The sequence below is a fragment of the Lagenorhynchus albirostris genome, chromosome 16, assembly GCF_949774975.1.
Source record: "Lagenorhynchus albirostris chromosome 16, mLagAlb1.1, whole genome shotgun sequence".
Lineage (NCBI taxonomy): Eukaryota > Metazoa > Chordata > Mammalia > Artiodactyla > Delphinidae > Lagenorhynchus > Lagenorhynchus albirostris.
The window spans coordinates 70,786,751-70,812,421 of NC_083110.1; the positions used below are offsets into that span (position 1 = coordinate 70,786,751).

Here is a 25,671-nt window from a genome sequence, read left to right on the forward strand (position 1 = left end):
CTGCAGCATGGAGCCCTTTCGTGGCTTGCCTATGGTTACACAGTTCACTAATGGCCAACAGAAGAGCTTGAACTTAAACTCTTGTATGGAGTCCTGGGTTATAGACCTGGGCCAGAATCCTTACTATTATACTATGCCTTTTCCTGCCAGCCATAAAAACTGCCACCATCTAGTTTTAAATTCATGTCAGTTTCACTATATAGCAATTATCATAGTAGTTACCTACAAAAGGGAAAAACATGTACATATCTATTTTATAGACATATAAAAGGCCAAAACTTTTATGGTATACCAACAGAGGTCATGCTCACATGTTTTCCCTCAGTCGTGTGTTATTGGGATCCACACGATGGCCTGAGTATCAGACTAGACCTTCATTTTAAGAGAAATGGTTCCAATTCCTATGTATTGACGCTGTGTAATTTTCTTTTTTTAATAAGACAGTCTGAACTACAGAAGCATTCAGAATGATCAGCCTGTAAGATGATACATAGGATAAGCCTGTAGGATGTCAGACAAAGCAATAAATCTATTCTGCATGATTCCTCTCCCTTACAGCATTCTCATGCATGACTATTTTTCTAAAACAAAACAGCCAAACCAGATATCAACAAGGGCATTTTAAGAACAGTCCTCTGAAACTTCAGATATCTACATGCTTTATTTCCTATGGGAGAACTGAAGATGAAAAATAATCATAAATGTTTAGTACTTCCATTTGAAAGGCAAGTGTCAACATTTTGAAAGATTGTATTTCAAAATCCTGCTGGTTACTGTTTTTTGTTTGTTTTAGTAATCTGGTCATCCTCTCAAAATTCTTGACCAACTGCATTCTGTATTTATTCCCTGTTGCATTTTGTTTTTCAATGCAAGCTCTTCAAATTAATCACTATATTCTCACTATACTTAAACTGCACATAAGCTTTAGAAAAAAATTTCACAAAAGCATAAAAAACAAGCAATATATGTAAAACTTTTTTTTTTTTACTAAATCAGCATAACTAACTAAAGCTGTGGCTTTCATGTTACATTTGGCAAAATCAAAACAAAAAGCACTCCCCCAAACGCCAAAATAACAAAAATCTCAAGCAAGTAGATATGACAAACTTCATAACACAAAGTACGATTCAAAACCTGTTCCCTCAATGATTGCTGTTGTCAATTTGGGCATGCAGCAAATTTGTTGTTATAACTGTGATGGAAATGAAAATATTTCAAGAATCTGGACAGTATCCTATTTAACACTAATTCAAAAACTAGGAAGAGGAAGGAAAAAAAACCACAATGAGACATCACACCTACATAAACACAAAAAGCTTACATAATTACATAATTAGAAAAAGTTAAAAATAAATTAGTAAAAATAAATTCCCAGTATAAACCCAAAAAGCATAGCTATAAATGCAATCTGAAACAACCAATTTAGTGAGCTGATCATGTTTTTGCTGGAAAACCACCTTTCCCACTCTAGCTCTTACACAAGCAAATAACTGTGAAGAAGCAGGCCAAAGTGCATAATAAGAGGGTTTAAATGTGGTTGTATCTGTGGTACTTTAGATGCAACTTTTCCTCAATCACTAGAAAGTTTAAACAGACTGTTACACAGACTCAGATGGGCCAAATAAGTCATCTGATATGCTACTGAATGGCTGAGAGTCTATTAGTTGGGTTATTTCACTATCAAGGTCTTCTTCTGTATCATCTGTGTACTTGCTTATTTTTTTGGAGTGCTGGTCTAAGGACAGACTTTCTAAAGATTCAATATCTTCAATGCCTGCTCTGTAGTGGATCATAAGAAGTGTTAGAGCTTGCAGTCTTTCACCTGATTTAGCCAAAGCAGCAGAAAGAAGTGATTTTTTCCTCGTATCGGTTGTCTCTTTTTCTTCTCTAACAAGGGAATTATTATGTTCCAACTCCTGATCAATTTCATTCTGCAGTTTATCTAGCATGAACTCTAGTTTCTGGATCCTCTCCTCTGTAGGCAACCCCCTGTACAGATCACGACCAATTTCTTTAACTGCAATGAAAACGCTGTCATCCAGACCACCCTCCTTTCTCACTAATTTTATTCCTGTGTTGTTGCCCTGTTTAGAAGGGCTGTTTGGGCCACAGATCTCTGTGTCACTGCCTTCGTTGTCTGATGTGTTGGGTGTGTGTTTTGGTGAAGGTTCTACTAGATCAGTCCCTGGCTCAGAAAGGCGAGTTTTAGAGACTTGACGCAGATTTAACAAACGAGAGCTCGTATTGATAATATGTCTTGTCAAACCTGTCATTCTGTTGACTGACTTCCCAGCTTCAGCATCAACACGAGGGGGCAGGCCTAAGAGGGCTTCTTGTCCTTCCAGCCTGAGATTTTTCAGGGCCCGGTCTATCCGTTGATCAGTTGCTCCACAAAGAGGAGTCTCGGCTAGACACTTTTCCTGACATTTTTTATGGCAAACATAAGCACAGAACATACACTGGGAAGCAGCTTTAGTCCAAACTTTTTTCTTACAGTAATCACACCAAGTTGGGTTCTGGAACTGAGTATCCTGGAAACTATGTTTATTTTCTGTTAAACCCATCTGTCCAACAAAGTGCTCCTCTTTAGGAAGGGCAGAAACCTCTTCGACCAAATGGAGTTCTTTTTCTTTCTCTAAGTTAGTAACTACATGGTGGTCTGGCTCTCCTTCTTTCAGATATTTGAAGTGAACAGTAATATCACCGAAACAAAATTTGTCATTGAACCCCTTCTGCATACTCAGATTACGTAGCGCGGTTCTCGTGACCATGGCCTTAGGTGATGGGGCTTCCAGTCTGAATTTGGAAAGGTATTCCATGTTCGATGTAGCTAAGCATCCTAAAGCCACCTCTTCAAGTTTTAAGCTGACATGCCCCAAACAGATGAGACCCCCTAATTTGAAAGGATCCCTGCACCACAGTGCGATGTTTAAGTACCTGTGGCAGGCTTCTATGTCAAAGAGACAGCTGGCTCTGGTTCTTGTCCATTTTCCGAGCTTATTACGATAAAGAATTTCTGATGACTCCCACGTTTGATGGTCATCTGAACTGTCCTTAGGAGTGCAGGAACTTTCTGAAGTCAAATCTTTTGCCACTTCTTGCTTTGCTGGAAGCTGCTTAGCTGTAGCTGCTTCTTCGACGTGATCCAGATTTTTCGCTTGCTTTTCAGCAGGTTTATCTGCAGCAGGCGGTGGCAGCACCTTCTCTGGCTTTTCAACGAGAATATCTGGTTCTGCCTGATTTGGGGCATCAGCAGAAGGTAAAGGAACTTTGACTTGTGGTCGTGGTGGCACAGGTGGTTTGAAAGTGGATCCTTGGGTGGGTTTTGACACTTGTGCTGGTTCTGTTATCTCAGAAGATTTTAGGGCCAAGGGCTTATTTTCTTCTTTGGATGGAAGTTTTGGGGGTGGTGGGTAACTTCCTACAACTGATTTACGGTTTAAAACTGGTGATATAGTTCCAAGGGGTTTAACAGAAAGTGTTGTTGGAGTACGTTTGGGACTGTGACTTAATGACTGTGCCTCATCCTTGACCTCAGTTTGTGCTCTCACATCACTTGCTAAGTCTTCAAATTCAGAATCCAGGTCTCTGTTTTCAGCATCTACTGCCAACCCACTTGTTTCCTCTTCATAGTTTGGTTGGCATGGGCCTATCAGAAAGTTGTCTTCCAACTGTCCAAAGTTATCTTGCAGCACTGCACCCTGGTTACTCTGGCCAACAGGCCTTTCATAATATACCAGGACTCGGTCACCAGCCTGCTTGATAAGCTTCAACACTTGCAGTGTAGATGTGATTTTCACACCTGTTTTAAGATATTAAATGGGAAACATGTAAATTACTGCAGTAAAAATTACCTAAATTCACTAAGTGTAATTGCCGTTAATTCATGATTACTTAACTAATGGAAAAGTAATAGTGAAACCTCTAAAATATCTTACGGGTTTATGGATACATCAGTGTACTGATTCTTAAACCCTGACTGCTCCGATGTCCTGGAAATGTTTACCTTTTCAAACCAAACGATGACATGAAAATCCTGAGGAGGGTGTCAAGCTGCTAACTCCTAACTGTTTACCACTCCTTCCTAGGTTTAAAAGACATTATTCCTCAGTTTGAACTGAAGTGAGCAGAGTGAGACCTATTGAAAAGGATTTTATTAACGGTTAAATCAGGCTTAAAATGATGGGAAACTATGATTATATTAAGGGAAATTGTAAAATGCATCAGGCATTACAAGTTGTATGGTGAATGATTCAAATTAAGAGACCAATGCTTGAAATAAACTTAGCAAAATATTGGGTTGGCCAAAAAGTTTGTTCTGTTAGTGAATACACTGTTCAATAAAAGTCTTGGTGAAAATGAAAAATGTCTTTTATTTTCACTTAAAACTGAACAAACTTTTTGGCCACCCCAATACTATTATGAATAGTGGACTCTTACAGATTCTTTTCATTAGCCCTACCCATCAAACTAGTCTTTTTCAGGACCAGAAAGAATAAGGAAGGCATAATAGGAAGGCTTTAAAGTTAAACAAGTTGTCTACTATCTGTATCTATATCAACAATATCTTAAGTTTTCATTTTATTTTCTAATAGGTGCTACATCAATTAGTTCAAAATTCAAAAAGTATAGAAAGATGTACAGTGAAAAATCTCCCTTCCACCTCCATCTCCCAGACGTATTTTCCCTTTCCTGAGGCAATCAAAGCTTCTGATGTATTCTTCTAGGGATATTCTAGGTGTATCTTTTAAAGGCTCTATTTTTTCCCTACCCTCTCCAAAACAGTACTTACCTAAGCCAACCCTTTCTGTAGGAGTTACAGAAAGGTGAGAAGGGGTCTTTGCTTTCCAAAGGTCTTAAGGCCATCCTAAATAAATCAAAGTAAATCAGCCCCATCTAATAACCTGACTTCAGAGTTCCTCAACCTCTATATTCTCCTACTTTGGCTGCCCAGGCAAGACCATACTTTAGACCTGGTCATCACTTGGAAGTTTTCCACATCAAAGATCTTTTACTTGGAAATTAACCTCTGATCACAATCTCCTATTTCCACCTCTAACAATCCTGTCTGCTAACTGAATCTGTTTTGAGGTAGTTTCCATGTCCAGTCATTCCTCCTTTGCTCTCATGGTCCAGCTGGTCTCCTGACACCACCTGCTTTTCTCCCCAACCTCAGTTCAAGACTTCAGTGGTGTTCACATCAAGCTTTTTTATTCTTTTGCCCCAGCCCTTTCCTCTTCTGCCATCTACCTGTCTTTCTGATCCCCAGCTTTGCTAGCCCCTTATCTCCCTTTCCTGCTCCTGAGCTTATCACCTGGATACAACTCCCGAGTTATACCATCTATCTGCAGCAAGGCTTTCAGTGCTGCTTTAGCATTCTTTTGACTGGTCTCTAAACAACTCAGTCTCCAAACACCAGCTTCAAACCTTTCTTATTCCCCTGAAACCCACCCTTCCTACTCTCTTTTATTCTGTAGATGACATCACCTTATATACTGAAGATCAGTAAGAAGCCACCTCTCCTCCCTGCCAGTCATTTTCAGGATTAAGCCATCTTAGAGGAGGAAGTATCCCTTGTACTTTGGATCCTACTCCCTATCCCCTTCAGGACTCTGCTCTATCAGTTATCCTTGCTAAAATCTTAATTCCCTTCCTTCTTCTCCTTTAAAACCTTGTTTTCCTTGGTTTTCACAACACTGTACTAATTTGGCTCTGATCATCTCTGCTTTCTTTTTTCCCCCACCTATATCTGTCCCTTGTATGCAAATGTTCCCATGTTTTTTTCTTTAGTTTCTCTGCCTTTTTGTTCTCTCCCTAGATTACACCCATTTCAGTAGTTTCAACTATCAACTTTTTCTTTGGTTGGCATCCGCTCTTCTTCACTCTAGTCGTACATTCCCAGCTACTTCTGGATATCACCACCTGGATGTTTCGTTGATGCTACAAATTCAGTGAAGTTAAAACCTCTCTTTGACCTTCTCATCTTCCTGTTCTCACTACTATGTGAATCAATTTGCCACCCTCCCAGTTAACCCGATCTGAATCATGGAGATGGCTGACTCCCTAGATAGATTCAGTCTGCTGTCAATCCTGTTAGAGTTCCAGTCCATTTTCATTCTTCCTCCTTTCAGATCCTCCTGACCACTGGCTTCCACTATAGTAATAAACAGCTTTTTACTATGATCCCTCACTTAGATCTTCCCTATTTTAATCACCAAACATATATTGCTCCCCAGTTTTCCTAAAACATTGGCTCAAAAACCTTTCGCCTACAAACTCATACTGAAATTCAGAGCTTTCTAGTATGACTTCATGATTCATCCAGCCTTAATTTCTTCTGCTTCCCTTTAACCACACTATGAACCAGCAAAACTGTAGTTTGACATAAATAAAAATTAAGTCCATCTAATGATCTGAGGTAGGCAAAAAACTTCGGCTCAATCTAAACTCATTCTTTGTGACTTAACATCTGCCTCTTGGGACTGTTCAGCCAAATATGGATTATTTTTCTTTTGGAATATTACAAATATACTCAAAAGCAGAGGAAATAGTAAAATGAACTCCATCACTGAGCTTAAATATAACAAACATTTTGCCAATCTTATTTCAATTATCACCAATCCCGTTACTAAATTTTTTTTTTTTTTTTTTTTTGCGGTACGCGGGCCTCTGACTGTTGTGGCCTCTCCCGTTGCGCAGAACAGGCTCCGGACGCGCAGGCCCAGCGGCCATGGCTCACGGGCCCAGCCGCTTCGCGGCATGTGGGATCTTCCCAGACCGGGGCACGAACCCGTGTCCCCTGCATCGGCAGGCGGACTCTCAACCACTGCGCCACCAGGGAAGCCCACTAAATGTTTTTAAAATGTTGTATACCCATACAAATAAAGTATAGCTATAAAAAAAAGAATGTGTATCATACCCTCCCCTTATCTCAATGAATATTATTATTTTTACAAATGTTAGACACAAAGAGATGACTTTTGCTTTTTCACCCTGCCTGTATTTATATTGCTTGGATTTATTTATTTATTTTTGATAACAGATATTTACTACTTGTATAATTAAAAACAAAAATCTTTCATAAAAGGATGTAAAAAAGAAAACAATTTTATGCTGTAGGTAAAACCAAACAGGGTGTATGTATACATAAAAAAAATTCATACTGAATTATGATTTTTAGCTGAGGGATAACTGTTATGTTTATGTTTAATAACTACGTCACAGATGAGGTTTATTTTATAGCCTTATTATCCTAAGTGTCTATGAACCAGTATCATCATCTGGGAGCCTGTTAGAAATACAGAACCTGGAACACCACCCCAGGTCTACTGAATCAGAATCCACATTTTAACACCATGCCTGGGTGATTGGAATACACAAGAGAGTTTGAAAAGCACTGTTTATGACATAATCAGAGGGATTTCCATGTGAAATATTGACTTAGTGGGGCTTCCAGGTATGCAATTAAATCATTTTCATTATTTTACTGTCATGATGGATATGAATTAAAGGTAGAGTTTCTTCAACATATAACCAAAGACAACTGCTCCTTAATTTAGGAACTAATTTACCTTGTTATTTATTGTTTTAGCTGTGAGAGAATATTCCATGTTGCCTTTAAAAGCTCAATTGTAACCAACCATGGGCTCAAGAAATCTCTTGACAAGCCTAGAATGGGTGGGCCATGTACTACAAAGGTCTGAAAAGGTTTGGACTTTTCCCCCACTGATGTCCACAGTGAGTCTTACTGCTTATTTATAAACATGCAAGCAAATAATCTGCCTAACAATAGAGAGTTTTTGTTGTTATCAATCCAACTGATAGGAAGGCATGCAGGTGACACATTTTTCTGCCAGTGACAGTGATCTGGGCTGCACTCTGAATGACAATCTATTAACAAATGGCTGCCCAGTCAGGAACAATAAGGGGCAACAGGCCAGTTCAGATGTGCCCTTTTAGACAAGGAATCGCTCTCCTGTTAATTATCTAGTCCTGAGTGATGGGGGCAGTAGTGCTAACATTGTCAGTTTTAGGCTCAGAGTAGTAATGGTGGTGGCCACACAGAAAGATAACTGTTGACCTGCCCTTTCTTTCACATTCAATTAAAAAAAAATAGAAGTAGGAGGAAAATGGTCTAAAGATGAAATATTTTCAAGATTTATAATTAGAACTAAAATGATGTGTTTCAAATTTTTTAAGTATTTATTTATAGTATAGTTATTACTTTCTTTCCATTGTAAAAGTAACGTGCTTATAGAAATAAAGAAGGAAGAGGGACTTCCCTGGTGGCGCAGTGGTTAAGAATCCACCTGCCATTGCAGGGGACATGCCCAGGTTCGAGCCCTGGCCTGGGAAGATCTCACATGCCATGGAGCGACTAAGCCCATGTGCCACAACTACTGAACCTGTGCTCTAGAGTCCACGAGCCACAACTACTGAGCCCGCGTGCCTAGAGCCCATGCTCCACAACAGAGAAGCCACTGCAATGAGAAGACCACGCACCGCAACGAAGAGTAGACCCCGCTCGCTGCAACTAGAGAAAGCCCGCACACAGCCATGGAGACCCAACACAGCCAAAAATAAAAAAAAATAATAAAAAGAAATAAAGAAGAGAGGAAAAACCCCCACATCTGTTCTCTGGTTTTCTTTGTAAATGTCAGGTATATTGCACATCAGCATAATTACCTCCAATAGCAATCAGTCGATCTCCCCGCTGAAGATCAGCAATTGCAGCAGGCGAGTTTGGGGCCACGGTCTCAATTATGACGTGCCCAGCATACCCGTCAGTTGACTGGACAAGACGAAGTGTAAGTCCGACACTTTGTAAATTCCCCTTTATTAATTCAACCTTTGATAAAGATAAAAAAATGAAAACAGATTCAATGGGTTCACAGTAGTGGAGTGAGAAAACAACACATCGAGAGCACTACAGTTGACGCTGACTTTTATACCATGGTGGTTATTATTACAGACTAATAAAGGAGGGAGGAAATCTTTTATTGTGACAATATAAATTAAGATATGCTCAGACTGCACATTTGTGCCATCGAACCTTTTAAATGATAAGGTGAACATAAACAAATAGAAATCCTAAATATTCTTCCTACATCTGGTATAGCATGTGGCATGCACTCCCTAAACTCTGGCATCATTATCAAAGATGATTTGGTTTTTAAGGTTTTATTACAGAAAATTTTAAAAATATACAAAAGCACAAAGAATAATTAAAATGAACCCTGTGGTAGGTTATAAAATATAGTAACAAATTCTTCTTGACTTGAATGCATGTCCCTTTGCAATTAATACTTTACCAGACCTGCTATTAGAGGTATACCTATTTCTCCATCCTTCTCTCAGCAACCAATATAACTAGAAAAAACAGACGAAGACATAGACGATCTGAACGTGATCAACCTTGACTTAAATGACATTTATAGAACACTATACCTAACAATGCCAGAATACACATTATTTTCAGGTACACATGGTAAGTCCACCAGGATGTGCTACAGTCATAAAACAAGCGTTGATACATTTAAAAAGACTGAAATCCAAGATACGTTCTTTGAATGGAATTAAATTAGCAATCAATTAACAGTAAGAAAACTAGAAAAACCCCAAACATTTGAAAAGTAAAACAACACACTTTAAGAAATTCATGGTCAAAGAAGAAATCAGAAGGGAAATTAAAAAATATTCTGGGGACTTCCCTGGTGGCGTGGTGGTTGAGAATCCACTTCCCAATGCAGGGGACACAGGTTTGAGCCCTGGTCTGGGAAGATTCCACATGCTGTGGAGCAACTAAGCCCATGTGCCACAACTACTGAGCTTGCGAGCCACAACTGCTGAGCCCGTGTGCTACAACTACTGAAGCCTGTGCGCCTAGAGCCTGTGCTCTGCAACAAGAGAAGCCACCACAATGAGAAGCCCCTGCACTGCAATGAAGAGTAGCCCCTGCTCGCCACAAGTAGAGAAAGCCCGTGTGCAGCAACCAAGACCCAACACAGCCATAAAACAATAAATTTATATTAAAAAAAATATTCTGAGTGGAATGATGATGAAAATACAATCTATCAAAACTTGTGGGATGCAACTAAAACAGTGTTTAGAGGAAATTTATAGCTTTAAATACTTATATCAGGAAAAAAATTCTAAAATTAGTGATCTCAGTTCATTCCTTAAAAAACTAGAAACCCCAAAGTAGAAGGAAAGAACAGAAATCAATGTAATAGAAACTAAAACAACAAAGAAATCATGAAAGCTGATTCAATGAAATAGTCAATAAAACTGATAAGCCTCTAGGATAAACTGATAAAGAAAAATGTGTACTACCAAAATCAAAATAAGAGGGGAATATCACTACAGAATCTAGAGACATTAAGAGAATAGGCAACATTATGCACAACTTTATGTCAATACATTTGACAACCTAGATGAAATGGAAAAATTTCCTTGAAAGATAACATGAGAAAAACTGACTAAAAAAATAGAAAATTTGAACACCCCTATATCAATTAAAAACATAAAATTCATAAACCTTTGCACAAAAAAATTCCCTCCGGGTCTAGACTGCTTCATTATGAATTGTTGAAATAACAATCTTACTTGGAATCTTTTAGAAATAGAGAAGGAGGGTATGCTTCCTAAATCATGTGTTAAGGCCAATGTAACCCTAATTCCCAAACCCAGACAAGAAAGCAGAACTACAGACTAATATTTCTAATGTTCAAATATGGATGCAAAATTTCTTAACAAAATTTTAGGGAATTCAACCCAATAATATATGAAAAGGATAATAATCATAACCAAGTGGAGTTGATTCCAGGAATTCAAGGTTGATTCAAGCACCCAGGAGTCAATTAGTATAAGTCACCATATTAAGAAAAGAAAGGAGAAAACCATATAAATATTTTAATAGCCGCAAAAAAAATTAACATCCATTTATGATAAAAGCCCCCAACAAAATAGAACTACAAGGGAACATCCTAAATCTGATTATAGGCATCTACAGAAATCTATAAGTAACATAATACTCAAGGGTGAAAGACCTGTTCTCTACCCAAGATCAGGAACAAAGCAAGGATTTCTGTTCTTACCACTTCCATTCATTATTATACTGGGGGGTATAGTTAGGGTCATGATGTAAGAAAAAGGGAAGACATAAAGAATGGAAAGGGAGAAGAAAAACGGTCTTTATTTGCATATAATATGACCCTATACATGGATAATCCCAAGACATCTACAAAACAACTTTTAGAACTAATAAGTGAAATTAGGTCACAGACTACAAAGTCAATATACAAAAGGCAAATATGTTTCTATATATTACCAACAAATAATTAGAAAATAAAGAAAGCAAATTAATTTGTAATAGCATAAAAATACTTAGGATTAAATTTTTAAAATTTATCTTTTATTGAGGTAACACTGGTTTATAACATTCTATGTTTCACATGTACATTACATTTCTGCTTCTGTATACACTACAGTGTGTACTCATCACCAAAACTTTAGTTTCCATCTATCACCATACAACTAATCCCCTTTATCCATTTCACCACCACCTCTCCTCCCAGCCCCTTCCTCTCTGGTAACCACTACTTTGTTCTCTATTATCAACATGTTTGTTTTTTTTGGTTTGTTCATTTATTTTGTTTTTATTTGTTTATATTCTACAGTATGAGTAAAATCATAAGGTCTTGTCTTTCTCTGACTTACTTCATTTAGCACAATGCCCTCCATCCATGTTGTCACAAATGGCAAGATTTCATCTTTTTTCTTTTTTTATGGATAAGTAGTATTCCATTGTGTGTGTGTGTGTGTGTGTGTGTGTGTGTGTGTGTGTATATATATATATACACATACCACATCTTCTTTTAGGATTAAATTTAATTGAAGATGTACAAAACCTGTATGCTGAAAACTTCTGCAAAGGGAAATTAAAGAAGACCTAAATAAATGAAGAATGACACCATGTTCATGGATTGGAAAACTCATTATTGTTAAGATGCCAATTCCTCCCAAATTTATCTACAGATTCAAAGTAATCCCAGTAAAAATCTTTGCAGGACTTTGGAAAGGTAAAAGACCTAGAACAATCAAAGCCATCCTTAAATAGAACAAGGCTGAAGGACTTATACTACCTAATTTCAAGGCTTACTATATAATGTTAGCGTAATTAAGACAGTGTGGTATTAGCCTAAGGACAGATATTAGTTGTAGAAATTAACATCATCATTTCTTAAGATATCAAATTTTGGACAACGTGTTGACTTCCTATTATAATAGATAAGGATGATAGTCCATTCTCCTGCCCCCAAATTACCGTAGAGTTACATCATTATTTTTTTTCTTTTTTTTTTTTTTTTTTGCGTTACGCGGGCCTCTCACTGTTGTGGCCTCTCCCGTTGCGGAGCACAGGCTCCGGACGCGCAGGCTCAGCGGCCATGGCTCACGGGCCCAGCCGCTCCGCGGCATGTGGGATCTTCCCAGACCGGGGCACGAACCCGTGTCCCCTGCATCGGCAGGCGGACTCTCAACCACTGCGCCACTAGGGAAGCCCTACATCATTATTTTTAGTTCCTCTGCATAACCTCTTTATAACTTTAATTAATATACTTATACCCCTATATTTCTTATTTCATCAACTACAGACAATATCTCTCTTGATACTAGGACTTCTATCTTTCCCTTCACTTCTCCCCTTTATACCTTCTACCTTCTAAACTCTACCATGAAAGTTGATAGCTATTATATTAATTTTTAAACTATTTTTAAGCTACCAAGGTTGACTGGAAGTCAGTCATGTTTATAATATTGTGACTATATAAATATGATTTACTGAGAACCTGGACATGTTTACATTTTCTGTCTTGTATAGCCTTTTGCTTTTCTTGGAGGTTTTTCTTTGAACAACATAGCTTTCATTTTAAATGTAGGATTTATGTAAGTACTGCTTCTGCAATTAGCTCTTAAATTCACCTATCCATTTGTTTACATATTAAATTATTTAGCACTCAGTCAAAGCGAAGTTTTTCTTTACCCCTCCACCCTACTCCTGCCTAAAAAGAAGCCAGTTAATAAATGTAGAAGGAATGAGCAGATTTGAAAAATCACCCAAAAGGAGAGACAAACATTTAGATTAAAAAAAAAGAGAGAGAGAGAGAGAGACAAAGAAAGACTAAAGAGCTGGAACAACCGAATGTAATGTCTGAATCTTGGTAAGATCCTGGTTCAGGGAAAAAAAATCTACAGAAACATTTATGGGACACTGGGAGCATTTTAATATAGACTGAAACTTTGGTGAAATTAAGGAATTATTAATTTTCTTATGTGTGATAATGGTTATTGTAGTTATGTAAAATGTTCTATTTTTAGAAGATTCATACTGAAATATTTAGAGGTAAAATATGACGTCTTCAACAATGTCTTTCTCAGATGCAGAGCTATGAAAAGTTTCAGCATCTATTATACTTATTAGTAAGACTCAGCACTACTAGTCAAAACAGGATACAAAAGGAAATTTAAAAGCCAATCTGCTGTGAATGAACTCAATATACAGCTGAGGAAACAAGGCAAACATATTATGAAACAAACATCAATTCAGGGCATTAGAATATTTAAACTATCTTATATCGTTCAAACCTTAATTTACTTTTACAGGATCAAGACTGAGAAGCTAATTTTATGATCATATGACTTTAAAAACTCTCCCATTAGAAAAGACAAAGACGGTGACTGATGTCGACATTCAGTAAGAGAACAGCAGCCAGTTCAAACCCACTAGGAGAAGAATGGGCTCAAGCATGGTCTTTACTTCCAAAGAACAGAAATCATACCAATGGTGGTAAATATCTACCTTTTCACAAAATTATGTTTTCATCCTGCTAGAAGGTTTCCTCTATGTTGTAGACTAAAGACATATCAAATGAAAGGAAAAGGAAGGGGCTGAAAAAAGGAATAGCAGAGAGAAAAAATTGTATTTCTTATGGACAAACAAAAGCATAGTGAAGAAAAAGTGAACATGGAACAATATTATATTTTCCTTTGGATTGCTGATCATGAAATCTTTATTAAAAAAAAGAAAAGCAGGATGAAAATGTCTGATAACAAATACAGGAATAGATTATGGATGGGAGACCTTCAGTCAATTCTAACCATCATGTAATAACTTTTCCTTTCTCATAAAAAGCCAATTAGATGTTTTTAAGCCCACCAAAATCTGGGTACTCCCCTATTCCAAAAGATAAGCTATGATTAAGGAAAAATTAACATCTACAGAACTCATTTTGTCTGCAAAGAGAGAGAGGCTGACAGTGATTTAGTTTCTAGTTCCAGTTTGTTGCTAAGGCCTTGCTGTACTCCTACTAAAAGCTATGCAGACCCTAGCCCACACAACCATGAACAGTGACCCTGACACCTGACTGTGGCATGAAATACCAGAATCCTCAAAATAAGCACACCTTTTTTACTTAAGTGAGTTTTAGTAGGTATCTGTTTCAAACGGGTTCTGGCTTACCAGGCACCGTGTTAGAGACCACCATATACAATATCTCATTAAACTCAAAGTGCTGTATTTATTAACTACAAAGCTACAAATACATTATAAATGTAGGATGGAATCTGCCTGAGCCTAGCCAGGGGCCTCTGCCGCCTGCCCTTGCAGGGACTTAGCGCCTGCAAGATGGGTAAGAGAAGGAGAGGAGCGCCTGGGTCAGTGCTATACCAGCAGCTCCTCCTGACACCAGAGGCTGCCTCTTCTGCATATAGGGGCCTGTCCAGGAGGTGATGGGGGCTCGGGGCTTCAGAAGTGTGGTGCTATCCTCACCATTGTCCTACAGAGTAAAACCAAGTCCCCCTAAAACAGAGTTCCCTTACTGAGTTTACAGTTATTCTATCTAAAATTTTATTGCCTTTCTTTGTCACCTCTTACCCCAATCCTGTGCTAACTGAACATTAATCAACTAGAGTCAGATGGCTAAGATTACTATTGTTAACATCATTAATGTACCAAAATTGCTGCTGTAGATATCATCATTAACATACAAACTCAGGTTGTTTCCCCAGCACAAGACGAGCTAACAGACCCCTGAACCATGGACCACCTGGCCTGAGAATCATAAAACAGAGACATCCTGACTCCTTAAACTATGATAAAGAAATGTCACATAGGACTTCCCTGGTGGCACAGTGGTTAAGAATCCGCCTGCCAATGCAGGGGACACGGGTTTGAGCCACGGTCGGGGAAAATCCACATGCCATGGAGCAGCTAAGCCCGTGTGCCACAATCTGTGCTCTAGAGCCCGCGAGCCACAACTACTGAGCCCGTGTGCCACAACTACTGAAGCCTGCGCGCCTAGAGCCCATGCTCTGCAACAAGAGAAGCCACCGCAATGAGAAGCCCACACACCGCAAGGAAGAGTAGCCCCCTGCTCACTGCAACTAGAGAAAGCCCGTGCACAGCAATGAAGACCTAACAGAGCCAAAAAAAAAAAAAAAAAAAAAGTCACATACAGTATGGAATTAAGGGATACAAACTATTGTACACAAAATAGATAAGCAACAAAGATTTACTGTATAGCACAGGGAACTATATTCAATATCTTACAATAACCTATAATGGAAAATAATCTGAAAAAATACATACATAAAACTGAATCACTGTGCTGTACACCTGAAACTAACACAATATTGTAAATCAACTATATTTCAATTACAAAAAAAGAAAAAAAAAGAAATGTCACATAGAGTAACCTAGTGGTTACCAGTGGGGAGAGGGAAGAGGGAAGGGGCAAGATAGGGGTAGGCAGTTAAAAGCAACAAACTGCCATGTACAAAATAAATAAGCTACAAAGATATATTGTACAGCACAAGGAATATAGCCAATATTTTAGAATAACTATAAATGGAATATAACCTATAAAATTATGAATTACTATGTTGTACACCTGAAACTTATATAATACTGTATATCAACTATCCCTCAATTAAAAAAATCACATATTAATAAAAAGGAAATGGTACAAGTTGATGATTAATCCCAGCCTCTTTGTTCTTCCCCTTTAAAAAAGTCCCTCAATCAAGTCCAAATTGGAGTGGATCTGAGACTTGTTTCCCACTCTCTTGCTTGGCACCCTGCAAATAAACCCTTACTTTGATTCAAACACATGCTGTTAGTGTTGGGCTTTCACCTCCTTCTGCACCTTTACATTATGGACCAGGAATGGTTTTCCCATTATGGAATGGGAACGGTTATCTGCATCTAAAAGCCTACTTGTTAAAAAGTTCAGCTTTATACACGTGTTGTGTACGTATGTGTACAGGTTACTGTGTCACTCTCCCTTTCCTGTCCCCCTGCTCTACTAAAAAAGCTAGGAAACAGTCCTCATAGTCCACATGAGCCCTTGCTCCACAACAAGAGGACCCCCCAGGCTGGCAGCTCCAGGTCCTGGCGTGTTAGCGACAGAGAAGGTCTCTGAAGGGTGTAGGCCCAGGCACCTCCAAACTCATAAGATGCGTCCCCAGGCTTGAGCTGCCGTCCCTACTCCCAGGAGCAGTGCGGTGGGCTTCGGAGAGTCTGGGAGGAGTGGAGAACTGTTGGAGGCCATCCTTGCTGGGCCAGGAGCACATCCCTGCTCCCTGCCCTTGTAGCACCCTTCATGTGCTAAATAAAATGGGCTTTATTATATGCAACTCATATTTTAGTAGTTGATTATACTCTGAACTGTTATGAAGAAATTCTTTAATATTGTTGTCAACATAGATAAATAATCAATAAACCAATCTATCATAGGAATAGAAAAAAAAATGTAGGATGTAAAGTTGTAGGATGTAAAGTGCTTTCTCTGTGGCTTAGCCTGTGTCAATTGGCCTGAATTTAGTTGAAACCAAAAGATAAACTTCTATTGGAAGAGAAATACTATTTCTAGTATTTTTTTGCATGACATACCAAAAAAAAGTTTATCAATTGTCAAGAATTGCTGACACATACTAAACAGCAATTACATGAGCTTAATCACTAGTCAACACATACAAGATTGCAGACAGCCTGCATTTAACTTCACCAATCATGTTAGACACAGGTTAAAAAATTCTAGCTGCATGTGTACCTATCTGGTGCAGAGCAATTTAGTAAAAACAACAAGATAGCCTTTAAGAGCTCTCACACTCTGAAATCCTTTTAGCCTTCCCTGGACCCAGCTGGGATGCCTTATTTTCACCTTGGGGGGGCAGGGTGGGGAACAACACTGATTTTTTAATCCCTTCCTAACATGGACATAATTTTTTTTTTAACATCTTTATTGGGGTATAATTGCTTTACAATGGTGTGTTAGTTTCTGCTTTATAACAAAGTGAATCAGTTATACATATACATATGTTCCCATATGTCTTCCCTCTTGCGTCTCCCTCCCTCCCACCCTCCCTATCCCACCCCTCCAGGCTGTCACAAAGCACCGAGCCAATATCCCTGTGCCATGCGGCTGCTTCCCACTAGCTATCTACCTTACGTTTGTTAGTGTGTATATGTCCATGACTCTCTCTCGTCCTGTCACAGCTCACCCTTCCCCCTACCCATATCCTCAAGTCCGTTCTCCAGTAGGTCTGCGTCTTTATTCCTGTCTTACCCCTAGGTTCTTCATGACATTTTTTTTTTCTTAAATTCCATATATATGTGTTAGCATACAGTATTTGTCTTTTTCTTTCTGACTTACTTCACTCTGTATGACAGACTCTAGGTCTATCCACCTCATTACAAATAGCTCAATTTCGTTTCTTTTTATGGCTGAGTAATATTCCATTGTATATATGTGCCACATCTTCTTTATCCATTCATCCGATGATGGGCACTTAGGTTGTTTCCATCTCCGGGCTATTGTAAATAGAGCTGCAATGAACATTTTGGTACATGACTCTTTTTGAATTTTGGTTTTCTCAGGGTATATGCCCAGTAGTGGGACTGCTGGGTCATATGGTAGTTCTATTTGTAGTTTTTTAAGGAACCTCCATACTGTTCTCCATAGTGGCTGAACCAATTCACATTCCCACCAGCAGTGCAAGAGTGTTCCCTTTTCTCCACACCCTCTCCAGCATTTATTGTTTCTAGATTTTTTGATGATGGCCATTCTGACTGGTGTGAGATGATATCTCATTGTAGTTTTGATTTGCATTTCTCTAATGATTAATGATGTTGAGCATTCTTTCATGTGTTTGTTGGCAGTCTGTATATCTTCTTTGGAGAAATGTCTATTTAGGTCTTCTGCCCATTTTTGGATTGGGTTGTTTGTTTTTTTGTTATTGAGCTGCATGAGCTGCTTGTAAATTTTGAAGATTAATCCTTTGTCAGTTGCTTCATTTGCAAATATTTTCTCCCATTTTGAGGGTTATCTTTTGGTCTTGTTTATGGTTTCCTTTGCTGTGCAAAAGCTTTGAAGTTTCATTAGGTCCCATTTGTTTATTTTTGTTTTTATTTCCATTACTCTAGTAGATGGGCCAGAAAGGATCTTGCTGTGATTTATGTCATAGAGTGTTCTGCCTATGTTTTCCTCTAAGAGTTCAATAGTTTCTGGCCTTACGTTTAGGTCTTTAATCCATTTTGAGCTTATTTTTGTGTATGGTGTTAGGGAGTGATCTAATCTCATACTTTTACATGTACCTGTCCAGTTTTCCCAGCACCACTTATTGAAGAGGCTGTCCTTTCTCCACTGTACATTCCTGCCACCTTTATCAAAGATAAGGTGTCCATATGTGCGTGGGTTTATCTCTGGGCTTTCTATCCTGTTCCATTGATCTATCTTTCTGTTTTTGTGCCAGTACCATACTGTCTTGATTACTGTAGCTTTGTAGTATAGTCTGAAGTCAGGGAGCCTGATTCCTCCAGCTTCTTTTTTCATTCTCAAGATTGCTCTGGCTATTCGGGGTCTTTTGTGTTTCCATACAAATTGTGAAATTTTTTGTTCTAGTTCTGTGAAAAATGCCAGTGGTAGTTTGATAGGGATTGCATTGAATCTATAGATTGCTTTGGGTAGTAGAGTCATTTTCACAATGTTGATTCTTCCAATCCAAGAACATGGTATATCTCTCCATCTATTTGTATCATCTTTGTTTCATCAGTGTCTTATAATTTTCTGCATACAGGCCTTTTGTCTCCTTAGGTAGGTTTATTCCTAGATATTTTATTCTTTTTGTTGCAATGGTAAATGGGAGTGTTTTCTTGATTTCACTTTCAGATTTTTCATCATCAGTATATAGGAATGCCAGAGATTTCTGTGCATTAATTTTGTATCCTGCTACTTTACCAAATTCATTGATTAGCTCTAGTAGTTTTCTGGTAGCATCTTTAGGATTCTCTATGTATAGTATCACGTCATCTGCAAACAGTGACAGCTTTACTTCTTCTTTTCCGATTTGGATTCCTTTTATTTCCTTTTCTTCTCTGATTGCTGTGGCTAAAACTTCCAAAGCTATGTTGAATAAGAATGGTGAGAGTGGGCAACCTTGTCTTGTTCCTGATCTTAGTGGAAATGCTTTCAGTTTTTCACCACTGAGGATGATGTTTGCTGTGGGCTTGTCATATATGGCCTTTATTATGTTGAGGAAAGTTCCCTCTATGCCTACTTTCTGCAGGGTTTTTATCATAAATGAGTGTTGAATTTTGTCAAAAGCTTTCTCTGCATCTATTGCGATGATCATATGGTTTTTCTCCTTCAATTTGTTAATATGGTTTATCACATTGATAGATTTGCGTATATTGAAGAATCCTTGCATTCCTGGAATAAACCCCACTTGATCATGGTGTATGATCCTTTTAATGTGCTGTTGGATTCTGTTTGCTAGTATTTTGTTGAGGATTTTTGCATCTATGTTCATCAGTGATATTGGCCTGTAGTTTTCTTTCTTTGTGACATCCTTGTCTGGTTTTGGTATCAAGGTGATGGTGGCCTCATAGAAGGAATTTGGGAGTGTTCCTCCCTCTGCTATATTTTGGAAGAGTTTGAGAAGGACAGGTGTTAGCTCTTCTCTAAATGTTTGATAGAATTCGCCTGTGAAGCCATCTGGTCCTGGGCTTTTGTTTGTTGGAAGATTTTTAATCACAGTTTCAATTTCAGTGCTTGTGATTGGTCTGTTCATATTTTCTATTTCTTCCTGATTCAGTCTTGGCAGGTTGTGCATTTCTAAGAATTTGTCCATTTCTTCCAGGTTGTCCATTTTATTGGCATAGAGTTGCTTGTAGTAATCTCTCATGATCTTTTTTATTTCTGCAGTGTCAGTTGTTAGTTCTCCTTTTTCATTTCTAATTCTATTGATTTGAGTCTTCTCCCTTTTTTTCTTGATGAGTCTGGCTAGTGGTTTATCTATTTTGTTTATCTTCTCAAAGAACCAGCTTTTAGTTTTATTGATCTTTGCTATTGTTTCCTTCATTTCTTTTTCATTTATTTCTGATCTGATTTTTATGATTTCTTTCCTTCTGCTAGCTCTGGGTTTTTTTTGTTCTTCTTTCTCTAATTGCTTGAGGTGCAAGGTTAGGTTGTTTATTCGAGATGTTTCCTGCTTCTTAAGGTGGGCTTATATTGCTATAGACTTATATTGCTTAGAACTGCTTTTGCTTCATCCCATAGGTTTTGGGTCGTTGTGTCTCCATTGTTATTTGTTTCTAGGTATTTTTTAATTTCCTCTTTGATTTCTTCAGTGATCACTTCATTATTAAGTAGTGTATTGTTTAGCCTCCATGTGTTTGTATTTTTTACAGCTCTTTTCCTGTAATTGATATCTAGTCTCATGGCGTTGTGGTCAGAAAAGATACTTGATAAAATTTCAATTTTCTTAAATTTACCAAGGCTTGATTTGTGACCCAAGATATGATCTATCCTGGAGAATGTTCCATGAGCACTTGAGAAAAATGTGTATTCTGTTGTTTTTGGATGGAGTGTCCTATAAATATCAATTAAGTCCATCTTGTTTAATGTATCATTTAAAGCTTGTGTTTCCTTATTTATTTTCATTTTGGATGATCTGTCCATGGGTGAAAATGGGGTGTTAAAGTCCCCTACTATGATGTGTTACTGTCGATTTCCCCTTTTATGGCTGTTAGTATTTGCCTTATGTATTGAGGTGCTCCTACGTTGGGTGCATAAATATTTACAATTGTTATATCTTCTTCTTGGATCGATCCCTTGATCATTATGTAGTGTCCTTCTTTGTCTCTTTTAATAGTCCTTATTTTAAACTCTATTTTGTCTGATATGAGAATTGCTACTCCAGCTTTCTTTTGGTTTCCATTTGCATGGAATATCTTTTTCCATCCCCTTACTTTCAGTCTGTATGTGTCTCTAGGTCTGAAGTGGGTCTCTTGTAGACAGCATATATAAGGGTCTTGTTTTTGTATCCACTCAGCCAATCTGTGTCTTTTGGTGGGAGCATTTAGTCCATTTACATTTAAGGTAATTATCGATATGTATGTTCCTATTCCCATTTTCTAAATTGTTTTGGGTTCGTTATTACAGGTCTTTTCCTTCTCTTGTGTTTCTTGTCTAGAGAAGTTCCTTTAGCATTTGTTGTAAAGCTGGTTTGGTGGTGCTGAACTCTCTCAGCTTTTGTTTGTCTGTAAAGGTTTTAATTTCTCCATCAAATCTGAATGAGATCCTTGCTGGGTAGAGTAGTCTTGGCTGCAGGTTTTTCTCCTTCATCACTTTCAGTATGTCCTGCCACTCCCTTCTGGCTTGTAGGGTTTCTGCTGAGAGATCAGCTGTTAACCTTATGGGGATTCCCTTGTGTGTTATTTGTTGTTTTTCCCTTGCTGCTTTTAATATGCTTTCTTTGTATTTAATTTTTGACAGTTTGATTAATATGTGTCTTGGCGTATTTCTCCTTGTATTTATCCTGTATGGGACTCTCTGTGCTTCCTGGACTTGATTAACTATTTCCTTTCCCATATTAGGGAAGTTTTCAACTATAATCTCTTCAAATATTTTCTCAGTCCCTTTCTTTTTCTCTTCTTTTTCTGGAACCCCTATAATTCGAATGTTGGTGCGTTTAATGTTGTCCCAGAGGTCTCTGAGACTGTCCTCAGTTCGTTTCATTCTTTTTTCTTTATTCTGCTCTGCAGTAGTTATTTCCACTATTTTATCTTCCAGGTCACTTATCCGTTATTCTGCCTCAGTTATTCTGCTATTGATCCCATCTAGAGTACTTTTAATTTCATTTATTGTGTTGTTCATCGTTGCTTGTTTCATCTTTATTTCTTCTAGGTCCTTGTTAACTGTTTCTTGCATTTTGTCCATTCTATTTCCAAGATTTTGGATCATCCTTACTATCATTATTCTGAATTCTTTTTCAGGTAGACTGCCTATTTCCTCTTCATTTGTTAGGTCTGGTGCATTTTTATCTTGCTCCTTTATCTGCTGTGTGTTTTTCTGTCTTCTCATTTTGCTTATCTTACTGTGTTTGGGGTCTCCTTTTTGCAGGCTGCAGGTTCGTAGTTCCCGCTGTTTTTGATGTCTGTCTCCAGTGGCTAAGGTTGGTTCAGTGGGTTGTGTAGGCTTCCTGGTGGAGGGGACTAGTGCCTGTGTTGTGGTGGATGAGGCTGGATCTTGTCTCTCTAGTGGGCAGGTTCACATCTGGTGGTTTGTTTTGGGGTGTCTGTGGCCTTATTATGATTTTAGACAGCCTCTCTGCTAATGGATGGGGCTGTGTTCCTGTTTTGCTAGTTGTTTGGCATAGGATGTCCAGCACCGTAGCTTGCTGGTCGTTAAGTGAAGCTGGGTGCTGGTGTTAAGATGGAGGTCTCTGGGAGATTTTCGCCATTTGATATTATGTGGAGCTGGGAGGTCTCTTGTTGACCAGTGTCCTGAAGTTGGCTCTCCTACCTCAGAGGAAGAGCCCTGACTCCTGGCTGAAGCACCAAGAGCCTTTCATCCACACGGCTCAGAATAAAAGGGAGAAAAAGTGGAGAGAATTAGTAGAAGTATGAGGAAAGAAAGAAGGAAAGGAGGGAAGGAAGGAAGGAAAGAAGAAAGAAAGAAAGAAGCAAAGAACGAAAGAAGGCAAGAAGGAAAGAAAGGAGGGAGGGAGGAAGGAAGGAAGGAGGGAAAGAAGGAAAAAAGAAAGAAAGAAGATACAGTAAAAATAAAATAAAGTATAATAAAGTTATTGAATTAAAAAATATTTAGAAAAAAAAAGGGACGGATAGAACCTTAGGACAAACGTTGGAAGCAAAGCTATACAGACAAAATCTTACACAGAAGCATACACATACACCCTCACAAAAAGAGTTAGTAAAGGGGGAAAAATCATAAATCTTGCTCTCAGAGACCACCTCCTCAATTTGGGATGATTCGTAGTCTAAAGGAGGGAAGGAAGGAAGGAAGGAAGGAAAGAAAGAAAGAAAGAAGGTAAAGTATAATAAAGTTATTAAAATTAATTATTAAGAAAATTTTTTAAAAAACATGGACGGATAGAACCCTAGGACAAATGGTGGAAGCAAGACTATACAGACAAGATCTCACACAGAAGCATACACATTCACAAAAAGAGGAAAAGGGGAAAAAATCATAGATCTTGCTCTCGAAGTCCACCTCCTCAATTTGGGATGATTCGTTGTCTATTCATGTATTCCACAGATGCAGGGTACATCAAGTTGATTGTGGAGCTTTAATCCGCTGCTCCTGAAGCTGCTGGGAGAGATTTCCCTTTCTCTTCTTTGTTCTCACAGCTCACATGGTCTCAGCTTTGGATTTGGCCCTGCCTCTGTGTGGAGGTCGCTGGAGGGCATCTGTTTTTTGCTCAGACAGGACGGGGTTAAAGGAGCCGCTGATTCGGGGGCTCTGGCGCACTCAGGCCGGGGGGGAGGGAGGGGCACGGAGTGCGGGGCGAGCCTGCGGTGGCAGAGGCCGGCGTGACGTTGCACCAGCCTGAGGCCCGCCATGCGTTCTCCCGGGGAAGTTGTCCCTGGATCCCGGGAACCTGGCAGTGGCGGGCTGCGCAGGCTCCGCGGAAGAGGGGTGTGGAGAGTGACCTGTGCTCGCACACAGGCCCCTTGGTGGCGGCAGCAGCAGCCTTAGCGTCTCCCGCCCGTCTCTGGGGTCCGCGCTTTTAGCCGCGGCTCGCGCCCGTCTCTGGGGTTCGCGCTTTTAGCCGCGGCTTGCGCCCGTCTCTGGAGTTCCTTTAAGCAGCGCTCTTAAACCCCTCTCCTTGCGCACCAGGAAACAAAGAGGGAAGACAAAGTCTCTTGCCTCTTCGGCAGGTGCAGACTTTTCCCTGGACTCCCTCCCGGCTAGCCGTGGTGCACTAACCCCTTCAGGCTATGTTCAAGCCGCCAACCCCAGTCCTCTCCCTGCGCTCCGTTCGAAACCGAAACCTGAGCCTCAGCTCGCAGCCCCGCCCGCCCCGGCGGGTGAGCAGACAAGCCTCTCGGGCTGGTGAGTGCCGGTCGGCACTGATCCTCTGTGCGGGAATCTCGCCGCTTTGCCCTCCGCACCCGTTGCTGTGCACTCCTCCGCGGCCCCGAAGCTCCCCCCTCCGCCTCCCGCAGTCTCTGCCCGCGAAGGGGCTTCCTAGTGTGTGGAAACTTTTCCTCCTTCACAGCTCCCTCCCACTGGTGCAGGTGCCGTCCCTATTCTTTTGTCTCTGTTTTTTCTTTTTTTCTTTTGCCCTACCCAGGTACGTGGGGAGTTTCTTGCCTTTTGGGAGGTCTGAGGTCTTCTGCCAGCCTTCAGTAGGTGTTCTGTAGGAGTTGTTCCACGTGTAGATGTATTTCTGGTGTATCTGTGGGGAGGAAGGTGATCTCCGCGTCTTACTCTTCCGCCATCTTCAAGGTCCCCCCCTGGACATAATTTTATACAATGGATAAGAAAAGGATATATTTTAATAACACATCAATATAACTCTTTTACAAACTGTTCTCTCTTACTTGAGCTTGTAACATTGAGCAAAAAACCAAAAATGCAAGAGAGAGTAAAAGGATCACTAAGTGAAAAACTCTGAATAACTGTGACCAGGTATACTTTTGAGTATTCCTTCATCAAAAAAGCTTCTGGGTTTCCCTGGTGGCGCAGTAGTTGAGAGTCCGCCTGCCGATGCAGGGGACGCGGGTTCGTGCCCCGGTCCGGGACGATCCCACATGCCGCGGAGCGGCTGGGCCCGTGAGCCATGGCCGCTGAGCCTGCACGTCCAGAGCCTGTGCTCCACAACAGGGGAGAGGCCACAACAGTGAGAGGCCCGCGTACAGCAAAAAAAAAAAAAAAAAAAAGCTTCTGAAAAAGACATCATGAGGACTATTTCCCAGCTTTTTTAGTAGAGCAGGGGGACAGGAAAGGGAAAAGTGACACAATAACCTGTACATGTATGTACACAACACCTATATAAAACTGAACTTTTTAACAGTAGGTTTTTAGATGCAGATAACCATTCCCATTCAATAATGGGATAACCATTCCTGGTCCATAATGTGAACCAATACCTATTCTACCAGAATTCTCATTATATTAAAATAAAAAAAGATGCCCATGATATTCAGGCATATTGGTGTATTCTCCACCTCCTTTCCCCAAAATGAAATGATGGTAATATTTCAGAAAACCAATACTGACCTAAAAAACCACATATTTAACATAACCTATTACAAAACTACTGAGGAAGAAAAGTAATGGAAAAAAAATGCATTAAGTGATTCACTCA

General features: G+C 39.4%; 1 protein-coding gene across 2 annotated transcripts in view; it reads right to left on the reverse strand.

Annotated features, from left to right (window-relative positions):
- Positions 1-408: 408 nt before the first annotated feature.
- Positions 409-25,671, reverse strand: part of PDZD8 (PDZ domain containing 8) — a 95,009-nt gene continuing 69,746 nt past the window's right edge. For both annotated transcript variants that reach the window (XM_060125453.1, XM_060125452.1), the window contains 2 exons: positions 8,686-8,848; positions 409-3,802 (listed from right to left, as the gene is read on the reverse strand). In XM_060125453.1, the coding sequence (XP_059981436.1) occupies positions 1,599-3,802; positions 8,686-8,848 (2,367 nt within the window). In that variant the 3' untranslated portion in view covers positions 409-1,598. The remainder of the gene's footprint in view (positions 3,803-8,685; positions 8,849-25,671) is intronic.